Below are 24,767 nucleotides of genomic sequence, written 5' to 3'. Positions count from 1 at the left end.
TGTATAGCACTGACATAATTATGAAATCAGATTTAGCAATATAATTACTGAATTTCACACTTACAGTTGTACTTTATACACGACTTGTCTAAGTAACTTGTGACACTTTTAGCACTCAGTGTACTTCAAATTTTTTTTTTAAAACAACCCTTTGCAACAATCTGCTACCATCTGTGTATTTATATATCCTGCTATAAGGATATACAAACACACAACTTAAAAAAAAATAAATGTTTGTGTATTTTTGAAAATCAGTTTTCTTTTTTATTTCACAAATTTCTTATTGTTTCTTTTTCTTTATTTAAAATACTAAGGTAAGTTTTTCTTGGCTTTTTTATTACATAGGTCTGTCAGTTGTCTTATTATTGTCTTTGTTTTTATGGTTTACCTGTCCAAATAATTTATATTAAATTTACAGTTTTGAGAATAATGTTATTTATTTATTTCTACTACTACTAGTATTATTATTATTATTATTATTATTATTATTATTATGTATTATTATTATTATTATTATTATTATTATTATTATTATGTATTATTATTATACATTTTGTCTTGTTTTACTTAGATATATTTTTCAGAAAAAACGTTGTTTTGGGGGGGTTTTAAGTCATTGTTATTCACTTCCGGATATGTTTTTGTCACGTGACGGAGAGCGCCGTAAACATGGCGGCCAACGCTGCAGCTGCAGAGAGCTCGGTGAGGAAGAGGCGCGTGGACAGCAGGAGGACGGAGACGGAGAGAGTCCCTGGCGGCTCTTCAGACGGAACTGCCACCAATGGAGACTCGGAGAAGAAGAAGCAGTTCGTGTCCTTACAACCCGGAACTTACTGGCTCACTCGTATTGTGCTGCTGCGCTCAGTCTCTTTCATTTACTGTGAGTTTCTCTGACTTCTCCAGAACCGAGCCGTGTTCGCTGTTTCAGTGCTTCCTTTTCCAACCCAAAACTGCTCAATAAATTTCTTCAAAACTATTAGATCCACGAGCTCTGTAGTTTTAAAGCCTACTGTATCCTGGCCTCAGTATCACAGCTGTCAGCATCTGTATTGACCACGATGAACACAGAACCCTGATTACTCCGCAGTTAATGTGTGCGGGCTGTAACACTGTGATACACTGTTACTGTGGTCATGTTGCTAATGGTGTAGCTATGAAATACTCTTTTGGCAGCAACACTGGTGTTTTCTATTGTAGCCTACATTGCGGGGTCATTGTACTTAAGGACGATCCATATTGCTTTTATAGATCTAATGTGTATTAAAACATTTCTGCACTGGAACAAAATCGATCAGCTAACTTAATGTCAGTGCAGTCATATCATTCCCACAGGTGAAATTGTGAAACTCCAGCTTGAATAGATTGATTGCGAAAAGCATGAAACACTGGTGCTTGGGTTGGAGATGGGTCAACACCGCAAATATTGACTCTACACACAAAAGACATTAATGCTAAGGTTTTCTTTTTTATTCTAGTTGTGGCCTTCATGGTTGCCTACAACCAGAACAAGCAGCTGATTGGAGAGAATGGGCTAATGCCTTGCAAGAACTACCTGAACAGCGTCAAGCGCTACGTCGGAGGAAAGATCGGCACGTCGGCCCTGGCATACGCACCTTCCGTCCTCTGGTTCTTGGACTGGACCAGCATGGACGCCAACCTTGACTGCATTGCCTTGGTTGGGATGGTGTTGTCAGGCTTCGTCCTGGTGACAGGGATGGCCAATATGGTGATCATGGTGACTCTGTGGGTGCTTTACCACTCCTTGGTCAACGTGGGACAGCTGTGGTGAGTGTATACGCACACAGCGGAGCCTTTATTAGCTAAATAAACAAAATATTTTTCTCTGAATGTGACAAATAAAGACTTGACTGTAAATGAGACGGAGGTGTGATTAAGTCTGCTGGACTTGAACCACATTGAAGTGCTGCTGCCAAAAGTGGGTAAGCTTTGCACTGGTGGCAGCAGGATTGTGTCTACAGATAAGTGTAGGGTTGCTTTTTGTAATCTATTTAGTTATATGTCTTTGGTTTATTTTAGAAGCCTGCTTTGTTAAGGTTTATGGTTTTCTTCATCTGCCATTTAAAATGGGATATGATCTAGTGCCATCTAGTGGCAAAACTGCAGATGACATCCCACTAAGTGTGGTCCGGTTCCTCCTCCTGATGCTGCAGTTGTGGTTCATCTAATCAGGTGCAGAACATATGTGTGTGTAGGAGGAAGTAAGAACACAAACGGAATCACTCTACAAGAAACAGCAGTTTTGATGATGCAAGGTGTTTTGCATTGACCGAAACGTCAATGTAAACCTCATCAGCTAGCTGTGTATTCATCATGCCGCGGCCTCCATAGGAAAAAAAACAAAAACACATTTGGTTATTTCAGCACATGTTAAAATTTTACGCATTTTTCAAAAATGAGAGCAAATTCTGATGTCGTTGTTTGTATTTTTTCTTTCTAGGTACTCCTTTGGTAAGTGAGCGTCATACTAGTTCGACCAGGGCTTCCTTTGTTATTCCTTCGCCAAACGAAGATGTGGATTGGAAGCATGAGAAGGAAGGTCCTGATATAATTTTGACCTTCTTTTCTCAGATTTACCACCATCTAAACACCATAATGGCAAAAATGTGCATACCTAAAAAAAAAACCTTCCTTTTAAATACAGTAATATTTGTTCTGTCTTTTTTCGTGCATCTCTTAAACTGCTTCATATTTCCTCAAACTTACCAAATGTTCAGTCTCTTTTTAGAAGTTTAGCTCTTTAAATTGCAGTTCGTTTGTTTCTGTTTTAAATTATTATATTATTTATTGCAAAAATAATAATAATAATAATTGAGATTTGCTTCATTTATTGTACTGCGTTACTTTAAAGTTCTCTGCCTCGTTGTAGTCCTGTTCATTAAAGTCTTGGATTTCCCCTTGTGGAGACTTGAGACCAAAAAATGGGACTTGATGTCTGATACAATAGCAGGTTTTAAAATGTGGATATTTTTGGTGCGAAGGTGTTTAGAGGATGCGAAGCGCTTGTAAAACGTTGGATTTCAAAAAATTGTAAAAGGTGGAAAGAAAAGTTCTTAAAAGTTACCCTAAGAGCTGTTAAACAAACCAAATGATTATAGAAGCAAAAATATATGTATTTTTTTTTTAAATGAACAAAAATTGCCTGGTGGGCATAGGGGCTAAATCATTATATTTTTGTAAGCTAACTGCTATTGGAAACAGATCTTAATAATTATTTCCTTGTTTCATTAAATTTGTAGTGGCGTTCAGCCTTTTTTTTCTTTCTTTCTTTCCTTTTTTTGTACCCAATTTCTTACGAACAGCTGATTTTATGCTAACATGTTAAACTGAGAAGAATATACTTGCTAAGGCTAAGTGTGTTTCAGTTCACCGTGTCTCTCTATGGTAGAACGGGTCCGCGCTTGTATTTTGTAGCAAAACCAAATGCAACAATTCAACAGTTGTGTTCAATTCTCAATGGAAAAATACTCCTCTTTCAGCAGAGAGCTAACGATCCTGAGAACTTATCAGATCGGAGCGTAAACTGCAGACCACTGAGTCTGTGGCGCAGCTGAACCAAAGAAATAACACAAACACGAACATGTTTGCATCGGTGGCTCTGCTTTCTGTCCTAAGTATAAGAAACCCCCCCAAGACTTCAGTGTAAAAATAAATATCACTGTGGTAAATTTCTGCACTGCCTGCATAAAAAAACCAAAAGTGACATCACAACCAGGCCTGGGCAGCGTCGTCTGCTTTACTGTGTGAATGTGCTTGTCTGTGCAGGTTGGGAGAGCCAGCTGTTGGAGACGGGCTTCCTGGCTGTCTTCCTGTGTCCGGTGTGGACTCTGTCCCAGGTTCCCAGCAGCTGTCCCCCCTCCCTCGTCTGCATCTGGACCTTCAGGTGGCTCATCGTTCGCATCATGCTGGGAGCCGTGAGTCAAAGTTGCAACTGTTCAGTCCTTCAAATCGATGGATCGCGTGGAGCTCCGGCAAAAATCGATAGTTTGTGTTTTTAATGGGATTAAAATATGGGAAAAAGTTCACGCAAACAGTGAGCAGATGGAATCATTCTGGTGTTTGTCCTCCTAATTTTAAAGCGATACTTCGGAACCGCTGTCCTGCTCTAGCACTCTGCCGGTGTTTGGTAAAGCCAAACCAAATATGTGATCGACTCAACAACACAGCGCCTCGTCTGTCAGATTTCACGGGGGATTACAGAGCTGGGGTTTATTTGACAGGCCGTCGCCACCAGCCGAGTGGAACTCCTACCAGCAGGAGCACGGAGAAAACTCAACACACCTCCACTTCGCTGAAACACGCAATCTACTTCACATATAAACTCATCGGTATATTTATGGTTCTCTTCCAGCCTAACCCTGCTGAAGTCACGCCATATTTTAACGCCGTTCTGGTGGTGATGTACTCAATAATGTCTACGGGGTTTGCCTTGAAACTGTTCAGACTGCAAAGAAAGCGTTTGCAACAAAGTATCTGCAGCTCTGGAGTGAAACAGCTTGTTGCATCAGCAGCAGGCTGGGATGGTAGCAAAAGTATAGCGAAGTGGCTGACTGAGTAATACTGCAAATATGTTTGGTATGTTCTCAGACTGATGCTGGATTGCGACACGTCAGGCTCTACGTTTTACACATTTCCATTTTCTTCTCCATTTTTAGATTTTAAAGACCTCAGCTGAAGCCTAAGACATGCTTAGCTTTGTTTTCAATACAGCCGGCTGATCCAGATGCAGTATTCGTCCCATTTAGAGTCAGTAGTTGGTGTTTTTATAGATGGATGCAAACGTTTAATTGAACTAATCACTAATCTACTGGAAGGCTACTAGGTGATTTAAAAAAATAAAATAAAAATGCTAGTTGATTATGAAAAGCCTTGATTAAATATATACGTACCTTGAAAATGTAGTGTTGCAACCCAAGGCTTCATTGTACCTCAAAGCTGTTTTCCCTGACAGAGTTACACAAATATTTTGTGCTTGTGAATAGGAACAAAACGCAATCAAAACATTAAAATAAAACAACATTTTGAAAGGTATCGTGTGAATTTTTATCTAGTTGCCTTGCCTGTACTCTGTTAGCCATTAGGGGTTCACTGATTGATTGTCCCCAAGTTCCTTCATTTTGGTTGATCAGCCTTAAACATAGACCTTGAGCTGCACAGGAAAGGCTTAAAGGTGACCTACACCCCTAAATCCAACTGAGAATCTTTGATTACAGTGGAGCCAGGCTCATGTTAGTAGCTTTATTATAAATTAACAGCATCATGTTGGCAGAGGTTGAAGCCTTTGCCAGTTGCTCAGAGTAAATGCAGCAGTTTCCATTGCATCATGCGGTTTCTTTAAAGGCCCTTTGTTCCATTGAAGATGAGACTAAATGTTTCTTTGGAAGGTGGTACAATCCTTATTTTAGGACTTCTAAAAACTCCCGCCATGGTGCCCTATTGGTGTCACATGCTGACAGATGAGATTATTCCATTAGTGACTTCTCTAAGTCTTTTATAGCTTCTCACGGGCTTCCTGCCAACATCGCCCGGGGTTGAGCTTTATCCATCTTCCAATCAACTCAGGTGAACTTTTGTGTCTCTGTTGAAGAAAATAATGTTAGCGTGGTGCTATGCTAACCATGTGTCCCTGGTGTTTTCAGAGAGATGTCCAGTAGTATTCCACTATCAGAGGATAGTTGTGTAGGCTTAGGTCCAGCTATCTCTCTACCTGGTGCTCCATGTTTTTCAATCCAGTTGTAATTGGTGAAACGTCTTCGTCTCATGACTGAAGAGGATAAACAGCATGGTACTCGACCTTGCCACCTCCACAGCCAAGCTCCTAATCAGAGAGAGACGTTCTGCTTTTTCCTAAATTTAATCAAACAGGATAGCGGGCGCCTTACTGCGCGTTCCGTGCTCAGCCACATGACCAGCTGATGCGTCAATATCGGCGGTCTCGTGTTTTGGATAAGAGGTTATTCCCTTTGCTGTTTGGATGGAAAACAGCCACACAAGTGAATATGCCTTTATGAATCCCTAATTTGTTCATACCGCGTGAATCTCGCAAACTGGGATCGGGTGTTTTGCAGATATTAGATGAGATCTGATGAGAATCTGTCCCATTGAAGATTGTATTGTCAGAGCGATGAGATGTCCTTTGTCTTGCGGTGGTAATTATGCCTCTTCCTACTGATGTGACTACAGTCCACATTTCTGTGGTGACAACACTTTCATTTGGTGGGAACTTACCCATTACCGATTGTTCCAAAATACATGTTTGTTTTTTTTTTTTTTAAATGCCCTTTTGGGTGAGTAGTGGTGTTTGTCATGGAGCTCAACCATGAAATCCTAACTGTGGAAACTGAAACCTTAGTAGTTCCTGCCATCAAGTGATTTTGCAATCAGTCAAGGGTTTTTACCACCTGTGTCCTCAGTTGTTAATGGAGCCTTTGTTCTCTGCCCAGGTGGCGTAGCCACTGTTATCTCTTGGAAGATTTCTAGGTTTCGGTTTAGTAAAAGTGAACTCTGGCGTGGTTGGATTGCCAAGCGGACCAGGAAGCCTTCCAAAAGCAGGAAGCAAACTAGCACAGGGCATTCTGGGTAAATGCTACCAAATTCAATGCTAGAGTCTAATACTAGTGGGAGAAATAGCTCATGGTCTTTTGCTAAAAACGAAAGAGAAATCCTATAAAAGCTAAAATCTGACGCCACGCCACTATATTTCGCAAAGAAGAAAGTTGTGATCAGTGTCTTCCTCTGAGGTTTTTGTGTCATTTCCATCTGTGGTTCTGTAAGTAGCGCCACCACTGGCGAAGAGGCGAACAAGTTTTTCAAAGGGTTTGCTTTGTTCGACAGAGGCAGTGTGAAAGCAAAACACACCAACTGATCATGTAACAATTTTGGTCCACAATCAAACAGAGTCTACCACACTTATCAGGTGTGAAAACACTTTCAATGTTTAATTTGAATAAAGCCCATGTAACATTAGTTTTGATTACGTATTCAAACTCCCAACTGTGACTTTAGGATGGTGTCCAGTTGTATTTCACATTGAGTTCAGTGCTTGTTTTCTCTCTTTGTTCAGGGCCTCATTAAAATCAGAGGAGACCAGTGCTGGAGAGACCTGACCTGCATGGACTACCACTATGAGGTGACTCTTTATTTATTCCATTAAGTCATTGCACAGCAGTGTATATAATATGGTGTTGAGACTCGAATGCATGCTTTTACTTATTAAAAATAATTCAATTGATATTTTTTAAAATCATATTTTGTTTCATTTTGGGTTTTGAATATTTTCTAAAGTGAATAAAAAAGACATAAAATTGTTTCCTGGGCTTTTAGTCACACCCAGGCTGCTCACATTTCTGCTCAGTCATGATCTGGCCCACAACATTCTGTATGATAAGGTCTCAGATGGAGGATGGGAGCCTTCTGTAATGATCAAACACATAACTGGAGAAAATACACACAAGGCCGAAGTCATGATATCACTTGTATCATTATGAAAGATTGTTGCGTTATTGAACATGTTAATTAGATTAAATGTATCTCAGTTAAAACACCCGTGCTTGTTTTTCTGCAAGTCTTGATGTACTGTATTGCATGAATGTTTTTGCAATTCAACTCTCTGGGGATTGCGCATTTTTAGGCCAGAAGTCAATGGATGAGTGAAGATTTCTAAAACTTAAAATTGTATTCGAGGCACCACGGTGAGAACCCGTGATGGACAGCTTCACTGGTTCCTTCTGAGTGAAACAGAATGAATCTTTTATATCTGTCACGTAGCAGAAAAAGTTTTGATCGGCCTCGTTGCTTTGTGGATTTTATGCCTCGCTGGGTCAGTTTCCCTGGTCCAACTTCAGCTTTCGACACCCTCAGTGCTAATGTTGACTTACACACACACACACACACACACACACACACACACACACACACGCACCCACACACACACACATGCACACACACACATGCATTCTAAGACCGGAAGGCCATGGCGCCAGTTGACGCCGCGTTAACCCCTTTGACACACTGCTCCCTTTCAGACCTGCAGTGGGACTGCAGATTTCCTCCTGTCCAGATTCTCGGGGGTTACCGTGGCGATGCATTGCAGGACAGTTAGTACTTTGTTCATACAGGGTGGGTTGTCATTAACGCACCATATGGAGATTTAGGTCCCCCGCCTGTTAAATAATGCAAATTTTTCTTGTGTTTTATTAAAAAATACAATAAAAGTATTGATCTGTTTGACAGCTGCATTTTTTCCCCCTTTCCACCTATATTTGTGCTATATTTATTTTTCCTGACCCGCGTCTGTTTGCCTGTTCAGCCAAAGCACATTTTGCATGGACAAACACTGAGAAACCTCTGAGTGTTTGCCTGGGTGAAGGTGCGGCCACCTTTCATTTAAATAAGGTTCCATCTTTATTTAGTCTTGGAAAAGTTCTCCTCGAGGTGTGGTGCAGAAATGACTCCCCTGACTCACTCTCAGATGAGCGCCAAAGCAAAGCGCTGAAAACTTCCATCCTTAGCGTCAGTTCTCCTCACAAATTGAACATGTTGGCTGTAAACCTTCTATTGGTCATGCACTGATTCACCATGACCGATTTTTGTAGAGTTCTGACCTGACCTATTTAGCTAAGTAAATCTTACAGAGACATGTCTGATTCCCTCATAGATATCTCTAAATATCTTTGGACAACATAAATTAGGCTCTCTCCTTTGGTCCTTTACAAGACCAGATTGTAGCTTACCATTGTTATAATGGAGACCTAAGCAGTTTTCCTGTGAATGATCATAGTTTATTCACATTAGGACCGGAGGCGACGTCACACTGTGTGAGCAGCAAAATAGATTTTCTCTGTTCTTGAAGTTAAAATGATCAGTCTTTAGCATCTTTCAATAGCATTTAGTACATTTAGGGCTAATCTCAAACATTAGTCTGTGCGTTTATTCCTTGTAAGGTGAGTAAACCTGAAATTTCCAAAAAAATGACCAATATTTTCTCACCCAACTTGTCTTGTGACAGATAGTTGGAGGATACAATGAAGGGACTTCCTGTTGTTTGCTTGAGGCATGAGACTGTCAGACAGTAACAGTCACAACATTTAATTTCACTCTGCGATAAAGTATGATTGAGCCTAAGTTTATTGAATTGAATTGAAATGTGTCTCCAGACCCAGCCAGTGCCAAACCCAGTGTCCTACTACCTGCACCGATCCCCGTGGTGGTTCCACCGCTTCGAGACTCTGTCCAACCACTTCGTTGAGCTCATCGCTCCCTTCTTCACCTTCCTGGGCCGCCGGCTGTGCATGGTGAACGGAGCCATCCAGATTCTCTTTCAGGTAGCTCTGTGGAAGACTAGCAAACACAATCAGCGCTTTTTCCCCCCTTGTTTTTTATTTGTTTATTTTTTTAAACTGTACATTGTACCCACTCTGTTCTGTGGCTTTTGTTTCTTCTATCACTCCTTCCTGGCCTGCAGGTGGTCTTGATCATCAGCGGGAACCTGAGTTTCCTCAACTGGCTGACCATTGTTCCTAGTTTGGCCTGCTTCGACGACGCATCTCTAAGCTTTCTGTTTCGCTGCGGCTCCAGAGCTAAGGAGGCGGCGCTGGAGATCCAGAAGAAGGAGGTGACTGGGCAAGTCCCCAAACCCACAAAAGGTGTCTTTACACTTCGTTTTTTAAATTATTATTTTGTATAATATCCGGTAGATGCCAGAAAAGGCAGTGTGTTTGACCACGGTGGAAAGAGAACTACAGTAAAATACAGAACAAATTAGTAAAAGGGGTCAACACTGCAAAAAATAATTTAAACTTGAAGGATTTTCTTATAGCACAGGCTGTCATGAATGCAAGAAAACTCCACCCTTCTGTAACTAGACTTATTGTACGTAGATTTACTGCTTTTACTTTACTCAGTTTAAAATAAGCCTATTGCTGTAGGTGGGAACTTGCTTTAATAACTCAAACAGAACCAGAGTGGGATTTTATAGGAATAAAGACAGTTTCTGTGGATTATACAGAGGAGTTGAACATGCAGGAGTGGGAAAGAACCAAGAAAAATTTGACTACTGCTTTGTGTCTCTGTAACATCCTGCCAGGCTGTCAAGATTCAGACCCAGCAACGATAAATGTCCCCGTTTTCCATTGTTGGACTATCATTCCCACATATCCCACAAGACACCCTTGAGACGCTATTGATTCATCCTGTTCCTGTGTGTGTGTGTGTGTGTGTGTGTGCGTGTGTGTGTGTGTGTGTGTTAGGCATGTTGATACGGCGGGTGGTGAACATTTCTTTGGGTGTTCTCATTGGCGTCCTGAGCGTGCCAGTGGTGATGAACCTGTTGAGTCCGCGGCAGGTGATGAACACTTCCTTCGACCCGTTGCGCATCGTCAACACCTACGGGGCTTTTGGAAGGTACAGTTTGGAGGATTTCATCACATGACCTAACATGAATACTCCAACTTGAAAACAGGCCAAGTTTATTTGTACTGAACAATTTAGCAACAAGGCAGTTCAAAGTTTGTTATACCGTAGAAATATCATACAGTCACCAATCATGAAACAAGAAGTAAACATTAGTTTGTGAAATGCCATTATCAAGCAAATATACATCAAATATATTGATCAATGTTCCAGTTATGAATCAAAGGCAACTCTGAACAGGTGGGTTTTTGGCCTTGATTTAAATGAACTCAGTGTTTTGGGAGTTTTGAAGTTTTCTAGACATTTGCTCCAGATTAGTGGAGCGTAAAAACATAATGTTTGGTTCCTTATTGTGGTGATGCAGAGTGAACTAAAACCAGAAGACCTGAGTGATCTGGAAGGTTGCTACCACGACATGTCTGTAATGTAATTTGGTGCCGTTAAAGTATTCCCCGTTAAAGAAAAACTCATCTTTATCTCATTTAATCTTTTCGTTTCTCTGTCCTCTCGGAAGCATCACCAAAGAACGGACTGAGGTGATCTTCCAGGGAACTCTGAGCCCAGATCCCAAAGACCCTGAGGCGGTTTGGGAGGAGTACCAGTTCAGGTGTAAGCCAGGAGACGTGTACCGACGGCCCTGCCTCATATCGCCCTACCACTACCGGCTGGACTGGCTCATGTGGTTCGCTGCCTTCCAGGTGCATTAGCAACTTCTACCTTTCAATAGTAGTTATTTTTTGGTGCTGAGTCTGGAATAACATTGTTGCGCAGACCTACGAGCAGAGCGAGTGGGTCATCCACGTAGCAGGACGCCTGCTGGCCAACGACAGCACCGTCCTCTCACTGCTCGACCACAACCCCTTCCAAGGCAGAGACCCCCCCAGGTAAACGCACACATGAGCATCACCAACTTTGCTTTCAAAATTCACTTGTAAATCAAACTACCTCTGCTGAGCAGAGCACTTTTTGTCTTAGGGCTCCCCCTGGTGGAACAAATAACAATTATTAAAAAAAAAAAAAGTCTTTATAATAAAAACCCTGGGAATTTATGTCTTTATCCTAACAAAACGCAAATCGTTACAAGGTGTGAGAGTTAAACTGCCCTACCCAGTTTATTTCAAATGTATTAAGATTTCTTAAACTATTTTGTGTTCTGCATTTTTGAGACGTAGTTGCAGCTGTTTTCTTTGGCAAGGGAGTTAACATTATAATATAGTACAGATTATTGTTAATTGCAAAAATATCCATACCCCTTGAACTGTTTTCAAGTTATTCACGTAACATTCACACACCCTTGTGTGTTTTATTTGGATTTTATGTGATTTACCTGCAGAAAGTAGCATTGTTGTAAAGTGGAAGGAAAATGACACATGCAGTTGAATTCAATTCAGAAATACTTTATGTAGCCCAAAAGGAATTTAAATGTTGTTTGCAGTTATTGCTAATCCGCCTAATTTGCTTTTGCAGCTCCACTTAAAATCTTTATCTTTGATGTGAGGTCAAAGTTCAGCTGTTTCTTGAGCTTTTGAGATTCTAATCAGCTGGTTCCAGTTATAAAAACAAAAAAACAGCACTTGGTGACATGGTTGCACAACAGAACTATCTGAAGGTAAAAGAGTAAGAGCGAAACTCCTTCTAACTGTCCAGCATCTGAAACCAGAGGGAATAATTGTCCATACAAGCAATTCCTCAACCACAAAAATGATTAAAAGTCTACACAAAGGACAAATCAGAACTCAGGTAACAGAGAAACAGAGAAACTGCAACAGCAATGTTCTAGACATAAATAAAATACACTAAAATATGATAACTCCAGCAGGTATTATTATATTGCAAGCAAATTTTGGGAAAATGGAATGTTACCTGTTTGCTCCACAGCAGGACTCAAAAACATGACTACATCGGTGACCTTTCTATGCTTCTACTTTGTCAGATGGGTTCGAGGAGAACACTTCAGGTACAAATTCTCTCAGCCGGGCAGCGCCAGCGCAGCGCAGGGCAAATGGTGGCTGAGAAAACGCATCGGAGCCTACTTCCCTGCTGTAGACCTGGAAGGACTCAGAGGCTACTTCCAGTCCAGGAACTGGCCTCACCCACACATCCCACCAAGCAGGAGCTGAAGTCACTTCAAAGCAGTTTGGAGCCAAGGTTACACTCTATGCAGATGACATCAGGTTTCTCAAGAACTGCTTGATAAAACGTCTCTTTACTCAGAACACCAGTACAACCATTCCCAATCAATGTGAAGGTTTTGAAGCTCTCGGTTTTAAACAATTAAGCTCTAAAAACATGCTGAGGACACCTGAACGTAAACGTACTAACCGGTTGAAAATGTAAAAAATGAAAATCGCCACCATGACAGTGGTCAACTTGATTAATTTTCTCACCAAGTCTCTGTGGCTTCCTACATGTGTTTTTTTTTTTTTTAAACTAGCTTTAGCTTAGCTGGATTTTGAGAGCTGAGCCACATTAGCATGTTATCTGGGACCGGAATACAGTGTCTAAACAAGCTCACTTTCACTTTAGCACATGTCAGAATAGCAAAAAGAAAAACACTAAGGAGGTCTTCTTTGTCAAGACATTTTCAAATCTAAATATTTTTCTTTAAAAAAATCACAAATAGGGGTGCTGTGGTGGCGCAGGGGCAATGCATGACCCACGTATTGAGGCCTGCGGTGGTCGCAGGTTAGATTCCCAGCCTGGCGATATTTGCCGCATGTCTTCCCCCTTTCTCATTACCCACTTTCCAGTCAGACTACTTTCAAATAAAGGCCACTAGAGCCAGCAAAAAAAATATCAAATTCACAGGAGAAATACTTGATGGAATAAAAAACCTATTTTGAATACATTTGGACAAAATAGTGTTTCAGGAAGGCAGATGGGCAAAATTATTTTCTCTGATGAAACATCCTTTTATTAATGGGGAACAACTGAGAAATTATTCATCTTCCTCTGAGATTTACTTTTTCTTCTTCTCAAGCACTGCCATTAATAGAGTGAGATCACAACAAAATGTGAAAAGTATGTTTCCAAGAGCCTTCCCAGATCAGAACAATTCTGAAAATGTGTTGTCAACAGCAGGTTAACCGAAAATATCCAACAAACCTGATCAACTCTGAGCTCCGATGACAAGAATGGGTCATTATAAATCAATAGTTGGTCCAGAACCTGCAGCAGGGAAAACTTGAGTTTTAAAGAAGAAACATAAACACTGTAAGTGTAAATTATTTGCATAAATTTTAATAATTGACACATGAAATTCTTAAAACGTTTAAAAAGTTTGAATCATCCACCATTGATCCACAGAGACATGGAGAAGAAACTAAAAAGCCACAGAACAGACAGCGCAATACCAAAGAAAGACCAGCAGATGGTGCTGTTACTCCAAACATCCAGTCTTATCTGACCCCAGCTGAACCTCTACAGATAAAAATATGTGCTTAGAATATTTTTCAAGAACAGCTCAAGTACAACCGTGGGTGTCATAAACTGGAAGATGTTGGACAACCAATTTTGGACTTCTTAACCTGGATGAGAAAAAGAACGAGATGGATGTGAATGCAACTGTAAAGCACGGTTGGGGAGCTTCATGCTGAGGAATTGTTTCACTGGGGTTTAATTACAAAGAAATAAAAGAATTGACAGTGGACTTTGTTGAATCCTCTTCATTCCTTGTCCTCCCTCCCTTAGTTTGGTCCTTCTTAACTCTTTCTGTTGCTTTTCTTTTTACCTTCCAAAAGGAAAGGCAACAACATATCATATTTCTGTCCTTGCCTTGTATCTTTCCCTCCCTATTTGCTCGTGTCCTTCTCCTTTCCTTCATTGCGTCCTACCACTGTTCTTCCTTTCTTCCTTGTGTCTTCCTTCCTTTCTAATTATTCCTTGTGCCACCTCCTTCCCCTTGTGGCATGCCTTGTTTCTTCTATGTGCCCTCTCTCTTTGATGCCCTTATATCCTTACTTCCTTCTTTTCCTCTCCTTCATTTTTCCCCTTATTCCTTCTTTGTATCCGTTTCTTCTCCTTGCATTCCTACCCCCCTTCATTCGATCCTGCCTTTCTTCTACCCTTGCATCTTTGTTCTACCTCTGTTCCTTACATTATTTCTCCCCTCCCCTCCATTAATGGCCCTTATTTTTGTCCTTCCTTTGGATCCCCGTTCCTTCCTTGCACAAACATTTATTGTGTATTTATAGAGATTTTATTATTTTATATTTTATGGTGAATGCATAGACTGTGATTTCTGGAAAGTTGACTTCACCCTGAGCTTAACAAATCATGTCTGTCCAGATAACAGATAAATGTGTCTTTGTGGTAAAGGTGTTACAGCATGATGAATAAATTCCCCGGAGAATGAAAAGCCTTTTACTGCACAGTCTGTTTTCCACGACAACATCTAGTACAATTTATTTCTCAGTGTCAGCTGAGGATCCAAACTGTTTTAGCAAAAAGAAAGAGACCTTCAGAGTCTCGGCCACGTTAACAAGCAACCATTGTAATTCCTCATACACTGCTGTAGAGCATTATGTGCAACAGCGAGAAAAACTGTACTGCTTACTTTAAACATCTATTGACATAGGAACAGACTTTTCTTTACTGCCATGAATGCCCTGGTTTTCTGCTGTTCATTTTGGCCATTTCTCAACTTTTTTGCCAGTAGGACAGCACTTTATGTTCACCTTGAACATTTCACAAGGATAGAACGTACAGATCTTAAACTCTCTTCTCTTTGGACCTCAGGTATTTCTATAGGATGTAGACCCTGTGAACTGATATGGCTATGGAAGACAGCTGTGTTTTGTTCCTGGTGAACAAAACCCATTTTCAGTTGTCCATCAGCAGCCATCAGACATTTATATAAAATGTCCTGAAATATCAGAGTGCCATGCAGTTGAACAGGGTTCCCATGACAGTTTGAAGAGAAACAGGCCCACAACGCCTTACGTTTTCCACCATAGTTAGAAAACTATGGTGGAAAACGGATAAATTAATTTATTTGGAACTATATAAACAAAAAAGTGTCTCGTTGTCTAACAGATTCTCAATTAAGTTGGAATTATTCATCTGAATACATCCATCCATTATCTATATCCACTGGGTCACTTCAGAGCAGGTGGCTGTCCCCAACGGTCATTGAGGGGGAGATGGGGTACACCTTTGAGATGTAGACACAGTGCATCACTGGGCAATAATTTGAATATGCAAACTACCTTATTTGGGGATAACTTTGTCTTATGCGACATATTACTTCCAATAGGTTCCTTTTCATGTGCAGCAGTTGCATATTTGTGGGGGCAACCTTTGATTCACCCTAAACTCGCCTGGAATGTTCTTTGCCAAAAAGCTTGATCTTAGTTTTCCCAAAGCACACGGTCTCAGAAAAGATTATCAAGCTCCACATGTTTACGTTTGTGATGGTGGGTCATGAAAGGCTTTATTTGCATAACCAGTTAGCATGTGGATGGTGTCTAACGGTTGATGCCCAGAAGACAGCTGTGGTCCACTAGTTAGAGTCGACACATTCTGATCAACTTCAAGTATAAATAAATGCATTTTAAGGGATACAACTGTGTGTTTTTCTTTTAAATGCTATTTGAGCTACTGCTATCAATAAAATAACACATTTTTCTTACCATAAAAGAGTCAAGTGAGAAAAATTAATTTACACCAAAGCTAAACAGGCAGCGTTTGCTTGGAAGTCCGTCTTTCTTAGAGCAGCAGTCATGGATGGGCGTCTGTGCTCCACCTCGTGTTTTGAAGCTCATTGGTTTTGATACATCAGTCGCACAGCAAGGGTGTTTTTAATAGCCTCGCCTCCAAACGGATCTGCATGCTTGTTCGCTGCGATCCCCGCCTCCAGACTGCAAATCAATTTCCTTGTAGCCTTTCTGTCAGGTTTTTCCTTTATGGGGACTTTGATGGTTTTTCTTACAGATTGCACACTCTGTCATACCACTATCTATTCCAGGCCCCCACCAACTGTTTTGTGTGTCGCAGACATTTCTCACCTTCCACCAATTTAGTTTTGAGATATTTCCAGTTGGGTTGATGTAAAAGCAAACATGCCAAGATTAGGAAAGATTGCAGAAAAGCGTCCCACTAGGAAACTCTGTCCTCAAGAATAAACATCAAACTGCATCAAAAGTTTTTAAAGAAATTGATGTTCTGCAGATTTTGCTTCAAAGTAGCAATAATACACACTGAGAAGAATGAGTCTGCCATGCTGTGGACAGCACATCCTTTGTGCTCATGGTTATAAAAATGGCATGTGGAGCATGCATTAATGGGTTCCTAAAAGATGTGAGCCAGACTAAAACTTGGTGACATATGCTATATTTTCATGCAGGCTGGAAGTTGGTCCAAGGCCTTTATAGACAGACAATTTTTTTCTCATATTCTGTCATGTTGCAGCCACATATTCCACCCCCTTTCAGTCAATACTTTCTCGTAGTGGAAGTTTTTTGGGGGTATTTTTGCACATATAGAAACTAAAACCTTTACTCACTCAAAATAACTCAAGCTCAGTCAGTCCGGATGGAGAGTTAGGCCAACCCATTAGGTTCATTATCATCTTAAAAATTAATGTCTGCAATCAGAAATGTGTGCAGAATGTCAGGTATTTTTTCATATCTTCCTCAGGTGGCTTTTTATTTTTTGTTTAATTTTAGTTGCTCAAAACAAACACTGTATGGTGTATTGAAATTAATTAATTTGATTTGTTATGCACTGATAAATGCCTAATTTAGTTGAAAAGGTTGAAGTCATTTTTATATTCATTAGACAGAAATATATAAAGGGTTTTTAAAAAAAAACGATGTATAGTTTTAGCTTTTGTGTTAGTTTTGATAATTATGGCTCATTGTATTTTCTACCAATTTTTTCTTCCACTCAACTTTCCATTGCGCTTGGATACACAGTCGACTTTTTTTCGATGGCTTAATGACCTACTGTCTTTGCTTTGGCATCTGCTGGACAGCTGTCAAGTCTTTAGACTGACCTTGTAGCCCTTAGCTTAACATTTCACTTAAGAAGTCTTCTTTAAATCGATATGAAATGTTCTATTTTTCTGGAAAACTGGATTTCAGATCTTTTAAAATAAAAAACGAACGAGTTCAGACGTTAAGCTGAATTGCGAAAATAAAGGCAAGTCACTCAGGGCGCTATTAATGACAGAACTACCTGCTTTGATGATGAGTAGGATTGATTTCGGTATTCCGAACTGCATTCATCGGTTTTCTTAATAAGCCAAAACATATTCTTGGCTCTATGTAATGTTAATGCGATTTATTAACATTACGTTGTTCTATTGTTTTATTTTTATGATTATTCCAAGTCTAGTCTTTCGCGACGAGGCAACAGACTGCGAGACAGCGCGAGCGTAAACAGTCCTCAGCTTTCTCACATCCAGCTGCGCCAGCGGGACAACAGCCGCCCCTCCTCAGAGGCAGAGCGCTGACGCTTTTCTTCTTCTTCTTCTTTATTTTATTTTACGCACAGCCACGATTCTGACGCACAGGTGAACTTCTCTTCCCTCGACCGCGCAGCAGCAGCAGTAACTTAACGCGGAGTAAAGTGTTCTCCCCTCTAACCAACCCGAAACTTCACTTGAGAAGCTTAAAAGTTGAACCCGGAGCCATGTCCAGGAAGAAGGCAGCGAAGGGCAGAGGGACCTCCAAGAGCCCAAAGGCGTCTCCGAGCAGCGGGCGGACGGCGAAGGGTCTGGCCGCAGCCGGCGCGCCGTCCTCGGCTCTGGTCTACCCGAGCAAACCGTCCATCAGCAACAGCGGCGAGTTTTACGACATCGCTTTCAAGGTGAGCGGAGCTGGCATTTTGAGAGCCTCCCGAAACGCTCGCGCCGGTGAACCTGTCTGTCAGGGAAAGCACGTGCAAGTTTCCCCAGCTGCAAATCCCACTAATTCGGCTTCACGCGGGCTGCTTTAGTTCTGTGATGCTTCATATTCCTAAAAAAAAAAAAAGTTAACTAAAGTGCCTCAGTGAGATTTTATCAGCTATTGTTTGAAACCTTTACAGTGTTTTGGTAACATATGGGAGCGTATCTGTTGTACACAAAAGTAAAATATGAAGAGTTTTGAAAATGAACAAAAACAAGTTGCATTTTCGACGCATTCTATGTGGTTGCTGTCAATATTTTGAAAAAAAAAACAACCTTAAATTAGTTGTTTGTCACATCCTTTGAACGTTATTTATAGTGCTTATAAATCTAAAACGGTCAGTATTCTTTCTTTTGGAGGCGGCTTGTCTATATAGTTTAATCTTTGTGCGGTGCGCCACAGTCTAGTGCAATAACCCAGAGGAGATGATGGAGACAGGTTTCTATAATTAATGAGATCAATTAACTGCAGAGCAGGAGGAGGCTTTTGCTGGAGCAGGAGTCCAGCTGATGAAATATGTTTATTGCACCGACACACCCTGTAGTAGTAGTAGAACATAATCATATAGCTTTGAAGTTATCATCAATAAAGCGTATATACACAAATTAGGTGCAATATTTGAATGCAGTGAGTGAGGTTCGTGACTGGATTTTATATTTCAACTTTAACCTGAATTGAAACATTTAGCAATGCATTCTATATTGTTTAACAAAATAATAGCAAGAAAAATAAAATGGTAAACTTTTTTTGTTGTTGTTAAATGGTGATTTGGACCAAAGATAAGTTGACCTGGATTGTTTCTAATCCAAATGGATGTTTTCAGTTTTTAAATGCGTAAAAGAAGAGCAAACATTGTGAAAATGTATAAAAAGTCAAACGATCCCATGCTTTTTTTTTTTTTTGCGCTATTGTATATTTGTGAGATTATAGATTTAATATATTGGGTTTAAGTGACAACTATCTGCAGGTAGCAGTATTTCCTACTTCTTATTTCACAAAAACATTGTGCCAATGGAGCTCAGTGCTGCCCCCTATCAGCACTGATAGGTCACAGTACTTTCTTCCTCACCATGCACATTTTCACTATATATTTGTGGCCAATCAGAAGATCAATTCAATTTATTTATATAGTGCCAATTTACAACACGTCATCTGAGGGCACTTTACAAAAATCAATCCAATCATACACACATTCCAAAACAGACTGTCACTCACATTCATTCAGGAGTGGATTAAATGTGTAATCAAACATTCATATTGGTGATATAAAGAAAAATGGCAATGGGCCTGACACAGAGCCACAAGAGGTGAGGTAAAGCACACCATTGCCTTGCCTCGCCCTGCTTCCAAATATCTGAACGAGCAAAATCAGCAATTTTGACCAGAAAAATGTTAAAATCATTCAGGAAACAAATTTCTAGAACAGTCAAGTGGACACGTTGATTGTTCTCTTGTCATTGTTGGCATTTGACTTGTCATAGTGACTCACCTGCCTCCCCTGATTGCACGTCACTGCACTAATGGAAAGCCAAATCAGAGGCTGGTGATGAATTATGTCCAGTTCCTGAATAACTTGGATTCCTTTTAATTCTTTGGAAATGCTGGCACCATGTGTGGATAAGCGTTATTGTCACAGTGCCTTGCTAGGGAAGTTTTTTGCCTCTTAATTTTTGTTTTGTTGTCATAGTTTTGCCATGGTACAACCACAAACTCTTAAGGCATAAGGATTAATAATGGTGACTGATGTGGGTTTCTTCCAGAAAACCTTCCAAGCCCGGTGGTAGGGGCATTAGGGCAGTCCACCACTGCGTTTTTGTGTTGAAAAATATGAAGAGTTACAAAAATATGGAGGTGCATCATAATTTGGAAGAGAAAGTGTGTGAGGCCAATGGGCAAATGCAAGGACAAAACAATTCATTGCATCAACTACAAACCTAACTTAATCTGTCTTTACACATAAATAAAAAAAACCTATTTAAAAATACATAAATGACACTTAGCCTGGTGGAGGGCAAGTAAAGCCTGGTGGCCCGCCAGGCTTATATTACTCTGTGGCTCTACATAAATCATTTCATAGGCCAACACAGACTAAGAAAAGCCGAATGGAAATGCAAGTTTCAGAATTTTGTTTGCAAAGGTTTTACACCACGTACCATTTCCCTTCCACTACAAAATCCTAAACTACTTTGTGTTGAAATCCCAGTTAATCACATCAAAGTTTGTGGGCTGACATCATAAAGAAATGTGGACATTTTGAAGCATGAGGATACTTTTAGTAGACACTATGCTATAAATAATTGTAAACGGTTATTACTTGAGGGCCAGTTTTATGCTAATGCTCTACTGCACTCAGTCTGCAGTCTCCACATGCTTTAGTCCGAGCCGTGCATAAAGTGATGTAATTACTGTAAAATGCATGCTGTTACTTCAGCAGTTCACAGTAGCGTTCCAGTGAGATGCAGAGATATGTTGAACATACGAGTGCAGTTTATATTTAGGTTTTTTGAATTTATATTGAACTCTATAGGGCTTCCATTCAAACATTTATGTAAATGTTTCACGCAAAGCCACAGTTTCCTTTTTTACAGTCGGTTTCCTTTTTTGTTCCACTCAACAAAAGCTGTTGAGTGGAACAATGCTTATTAGGTCACACCCAACAGTAAACATATTTTCGTAATCCATGCCACCTTTACTGTTTTAAAAGGCAGAGTGTTTCTTTTGGTGTTTTTTTTTTTTTTTTTTAAACCAAGAGAAACATGTTTAAACTTTTTTTTGAAAATCCAAAATGTCAGTCGTATGACACGAGGAACAACTACGATGTGGACTGCATGTGAACAAAGTGAGATCTGGGAACTTTATCAACCGATGAAGTCGGCGGTGTTACTTTTCCAATATCTGAGCAGGGCTTAAGAGATTTAAATATTAAACATTTAATAGATTAAGCGATGGATAATCAGGGACGACGGACCACAGATGGAGAATGCAGAGGTAATTAGAATTGTAAAATGCAAACGGAAGACTTAATCATAACCTGCTCTGAGGAAATGTCAATCCAATCTTCCATCACTCATTCCCTGATTTGTACTCTGCCACGGACAGCCCGTCTCTGCATCAAAGCGACACATTTGAAACTCTTAACTTTTTTAAATGTTGCATCCAATCACTGAAAATGAATGATTATATTTAAATTCCATCAGGTGGATAAACATATGCTGTGTTGTTTCTGCTTTAGGTGATGCTGGTGGGGGATTCAGGAGTGGGAAAGACCTGTCTGCTGGTCCGCTTTAAAGACGGAGCCTTTTTAGCCGGCAGCTTCATCTCCACCGTCGGCATCGATTTCAGGGTATTCACTCACACACGCTCACATGAAGACATTCTGAAGGTCAATGTGTTCAGAGGTCATCATCTTTAGATGCTTCTTTTACAATGCCATGACAAACAACTAATACATTTTGAAGGTTTCTGTATTTTGTCATGTTACAACCACCAACTTTCATGGATTCTATGTGACAAACTAACATCTCTTGTGTAAAAAAACGATGTGGTTTTCTTTTTTTTTTTTTTTTTTTTTTTACAAAGACAGATCTGAAAATTAAAACAGGCTTTGTAGCTACAGTACTGTTTTGCTTTCAAGTTTTGCCACGTTGTAGTTCTCGCTGATTGTTGAGGGTCCTGCTGGACGGTTGATCTCTACCTCGGTCTCAATCGTTTTGCAGCTTCTGACAGGTTTTTTCTGGGACTGTCCTTGTTTGACTCCGACCAGCTTCCCTGTTGATGCATTCCCACAGTATGATGCTGCTACCCCCGTGTTTCCCTGTGAAGATGGCGTGATGTGCTATAGTAGTTTTCTGTCGCACATTGCAAGTTCAGTTTTTGTCTTCTAATGTTATTCCCTCATCAAAAACATCCCTGGATTGTTGCTTTGATTCTTCCATGCATGTTTTGAGAAATCCTTTTAACTTCCTGTGGCAACCATTCAGCTCTGCTAAACGCCTGGGTAGACATGGCTTTGCCTTCGAGAGCTGCAATTTCAAAGCGACTCCCCCACTCAACTCCTTCAGACTAGCTGAAACAATTTGACAAACACCTAGTGGAACTGCACATCTTTAAACATTGTTAAAGGGTTAATAGAAGAGCGATGTTGTGATGACTTTCTGAAAGCGGAGCTTCAGGAAGAGGAAGAGTTTTTAAAGAGACAGAGGCCCAATTTGAAGGCGTTAAATTAGGAATTGAAATTTCTCTTCAAACCATATTTAATATACATAGCCCTTTTATAACAAACAAAGTTAACAGTTAATTCATTATTTTACAAAGTGGCACAATGTGCCTGGAAAACACCCAATACTGCCTCTTTAAATATAAAAATAAAAGCTTGGATTCATCTGATTTTCCACTTTTGTTGTGGCAGCAGAAATAATATGGCAGTCACATGAAAAATAAGAACTTGAACAAGACAGAATATGAACATCAAAGCGTATGACTTCTGCTTCATGAATCCCTCTGTGTGTTAAATATTTCGACTGTATTATGACTGAGATTCCCTTTCCTCTAAGGTGTCGCAGATGAATATTATAATGACATCCTCAGAACTATTTTCCACAATAATTACCTTCAGGAAGGAACCGACTCTTAAATCTAGAATTCGTTAAAGTCTGAACATTTCCTGACATCATTAGTAGTTAATCGAGGGTTTTGACCTTGAACCAGATATTTTCCACACCCAACAACATGTTTGACCTGAATAAAGCAAACATGTCAACAATAGTTTAAAAAGACTGTTTTGATGGGTGAATGGATTGTTATTTGTTTTACTGCTAGTAGCAAACCAAAGTACTGGCTACAGTGCCTTGAGGGACAATTACAGAGAGGTGTCATAATGGCAATAAAAAACAATAACCCATTAATTGTGGCTGCTGAGGACTAGGAGAGATGACCGGTCTCTGTCTTTTACTGCCTTGCTGCTCCCCGAAGCAGGGTGCCCACAGAATCTGACACAGCGCTTTAGAGAAACCCACCCCAACACCAGCACCACCCAGGAGGTTTCTGAGCCCCGATTCACTGAGGCTGTCAAGCAGAGCTGCTTCTAGGGGAGCAATAGAGTAGAAAGATGCTCAAATCAGGTCAATAAACACAGAACTGAAAGGTGGGATTCAGCAGCGCAGCAGACTGCTTCAGGATATGTAATAATTGACATGTGTACGCACACTAGTTTGGTTGATCACAACTAAAGTAATGTTCTGGCATCTCTGTTAAAGTCATCTTATAGCAGTATTTTAGTAGTTCATTGTTTTGTCTCAATATGTCAGGGAGACTGATTACCCAAGTGTAGTTTTGTGTTTCTGTTCACACCATTGATTGCTTCCTATTTTAGATCCAAACTCCTCTAAATATATCCCTTTTCATCTGCAGAATTTGAAACTTCTTTGATTCTTAGTTTTTTGTTTTTTTTCCCAGCCTGGAGTTGCTACACTCCCACTCACTCGCTGTAACCGAGTCAGCCTCCGTTGCTACGGCTGCGTACCAGTTCTCTATGCCCAACGAGTTCAGCTGAACAAAAATGGAGTTTGCTATCGCACACGGTGGCCCTTGGGTAACGGAGACAAGAAATGCTTTGTCAGGGTAGAACAGTTAGTCCTGACTGAGATTTCCTGTTGACTAGCAAAAATATGGAAGATTTTAAAGCTGTGGCCTAAAGGCAGGTCACTGCATAACAACCCAATGGCAGATATTATGCAAAGAGGAAAGGTCAAAGGTTATTTTTTCCCCATCCTCCAACCTAATGAAAGGGTGTAGCAGTAGGGGATGGTGTGTCAGAAAACAAAATGTATTGAGTTAGAGGGTCATGTGCCACTGGTGACTTTGTTAAAAACTGGGCAGCTTATTTTTTTTCCAACACCAAAAAACACGCAAACATTTCCCACACAAAGATCAGAACATTCAGTCTGTTACAGTTTTATGTTTTCAGGCCTGATGTTTATCTTACAGTTTTTAATAAGTGATCGCTGTGTTACATTAGCTACCATCTAATTAAAACCTGCTGTACTGATGATCTTCCAGAGAGTTGGTGTGTGGGCTGCCTTTATTTAGTTTTATCTGAACTGAAACACCGAATTCTGCAGCACTTTACATGTTAAGGTTGTCAAAGTCAAGCTAGCATAACTGACCTACTTCCTTCTTCCTCACTAATTATTTTTTTAATTGAAATTTTTTTCTGATTTGGTTATCTAGTTGTCATAGTGCTGACAATTAGTAGCAAAGCACTGTGTCCCTTTTTCTTTTATATATCAGAAATACATTTAAGATTTAACGTGTTGGGTTGAGAACTTGGCAGCTAAAACCAATGGCTGTCATTGTCAGTGAGCAGCTTTTTTTTTGTCATCCAGCAAATAGTTAGGGGGAAAGGTGGTGGGATCTAGAGCTAGTGACATCACGCTGCAATGTGTCTATAAC

General features: G+C 40.2%; 2 protein-coding genes across 4 annotated transcripts in view; both read left to right on the top strand.

Moving 5' to 3' along the window:
* The first annotated feature begins 649 nt into the window (after positions 1-649).
* On the top strand, positions 650-14,785 carry lmf1 (lipase maturation factor 1). 3 transcript variants are annotated; one of them, XM_023341162.1, is made up of 12 exons: positions 670-880; positions 1,476-1,785; positions 2,459-2,469; positions 3,784-3,932; positions 7,082-7,147; positions 9,174-9,341; positions 9,482-9,662; positions 10,266-10,419; positions 10,943-11,126; positions 11,200-11,312; positions 12,362-13,641; positions 13,735-14,785. In XM_023341162.1, the coding sequence occupies exons 1-11, from the start codon at positions 670-672 to the stop codon at positions 12,546-12,548; spliced, it is 1,734 nt and encodes a 577-aa protein (XP_023196930.1). In that variant the 3' UTR covers positions 12,549-13,641; positions 13,735-14,785. The 3 variants fall into 3 exon arrangements, with proteins under 3 accessions (XP_005807413.1, XP_023196930.1, XP_023196932.1); XM_005807356.2 differs by having other exon boundaries at positions 650-880; positions 12,362-14,785; XM_023341164.1 differs by lacking the exons at positions 670-880; positions 1,476-1,785; positions 2,459-2,469 and adding an exon at positions 2,477-2,557 and having other exon boundaries at positions 12,362-14,785.
* Positions 14,786-17,723: 2,938 nt separating this feature from the next.
* LOC102218467 (ras-related protein Rab-26-like) overlaps positions 17,724-24,767 on the top strand; it is an 83,952-nt gene continuing 76,908 nt past the window's right edge. Inside the window, exons 1-2 of the mRNA XM_005807346.2 lie at positions 17,724-18,237; positions 21,550-21,660. Of these exons, the coding sequence (XP_005807403.1) occupies positions 18,061-18,237; positions 21,550-21,660 (288 nt within the window). The 5' untranslated portion in view covers positions 17,724-18,060. The remainder of the gene's footprint in view (positions 18,238-21,549; positions 21,661-24,767) is intronic.

The sequence above is a fragment of the Xiphophorus maculatus genome, chromosome 10 (genome assembly GCF_002775205.1).
Source record: "Xiphophorus maculatus strain JP 163 A chromosome 10, X_maculatus-5.0-male, whole genome shotgun sequence".
Taxonomy (NCBI): domain Eukaryota; kingdom Metazoa; phylum Chordata; class Actinopteri; order Cyprinodontiformes; family Poeciliidae; genus Xiphophorus; species Xiphophorus maculatus.
This window is presented reverse-complemented; position numbering and strand designations above follow the sequence as displayed.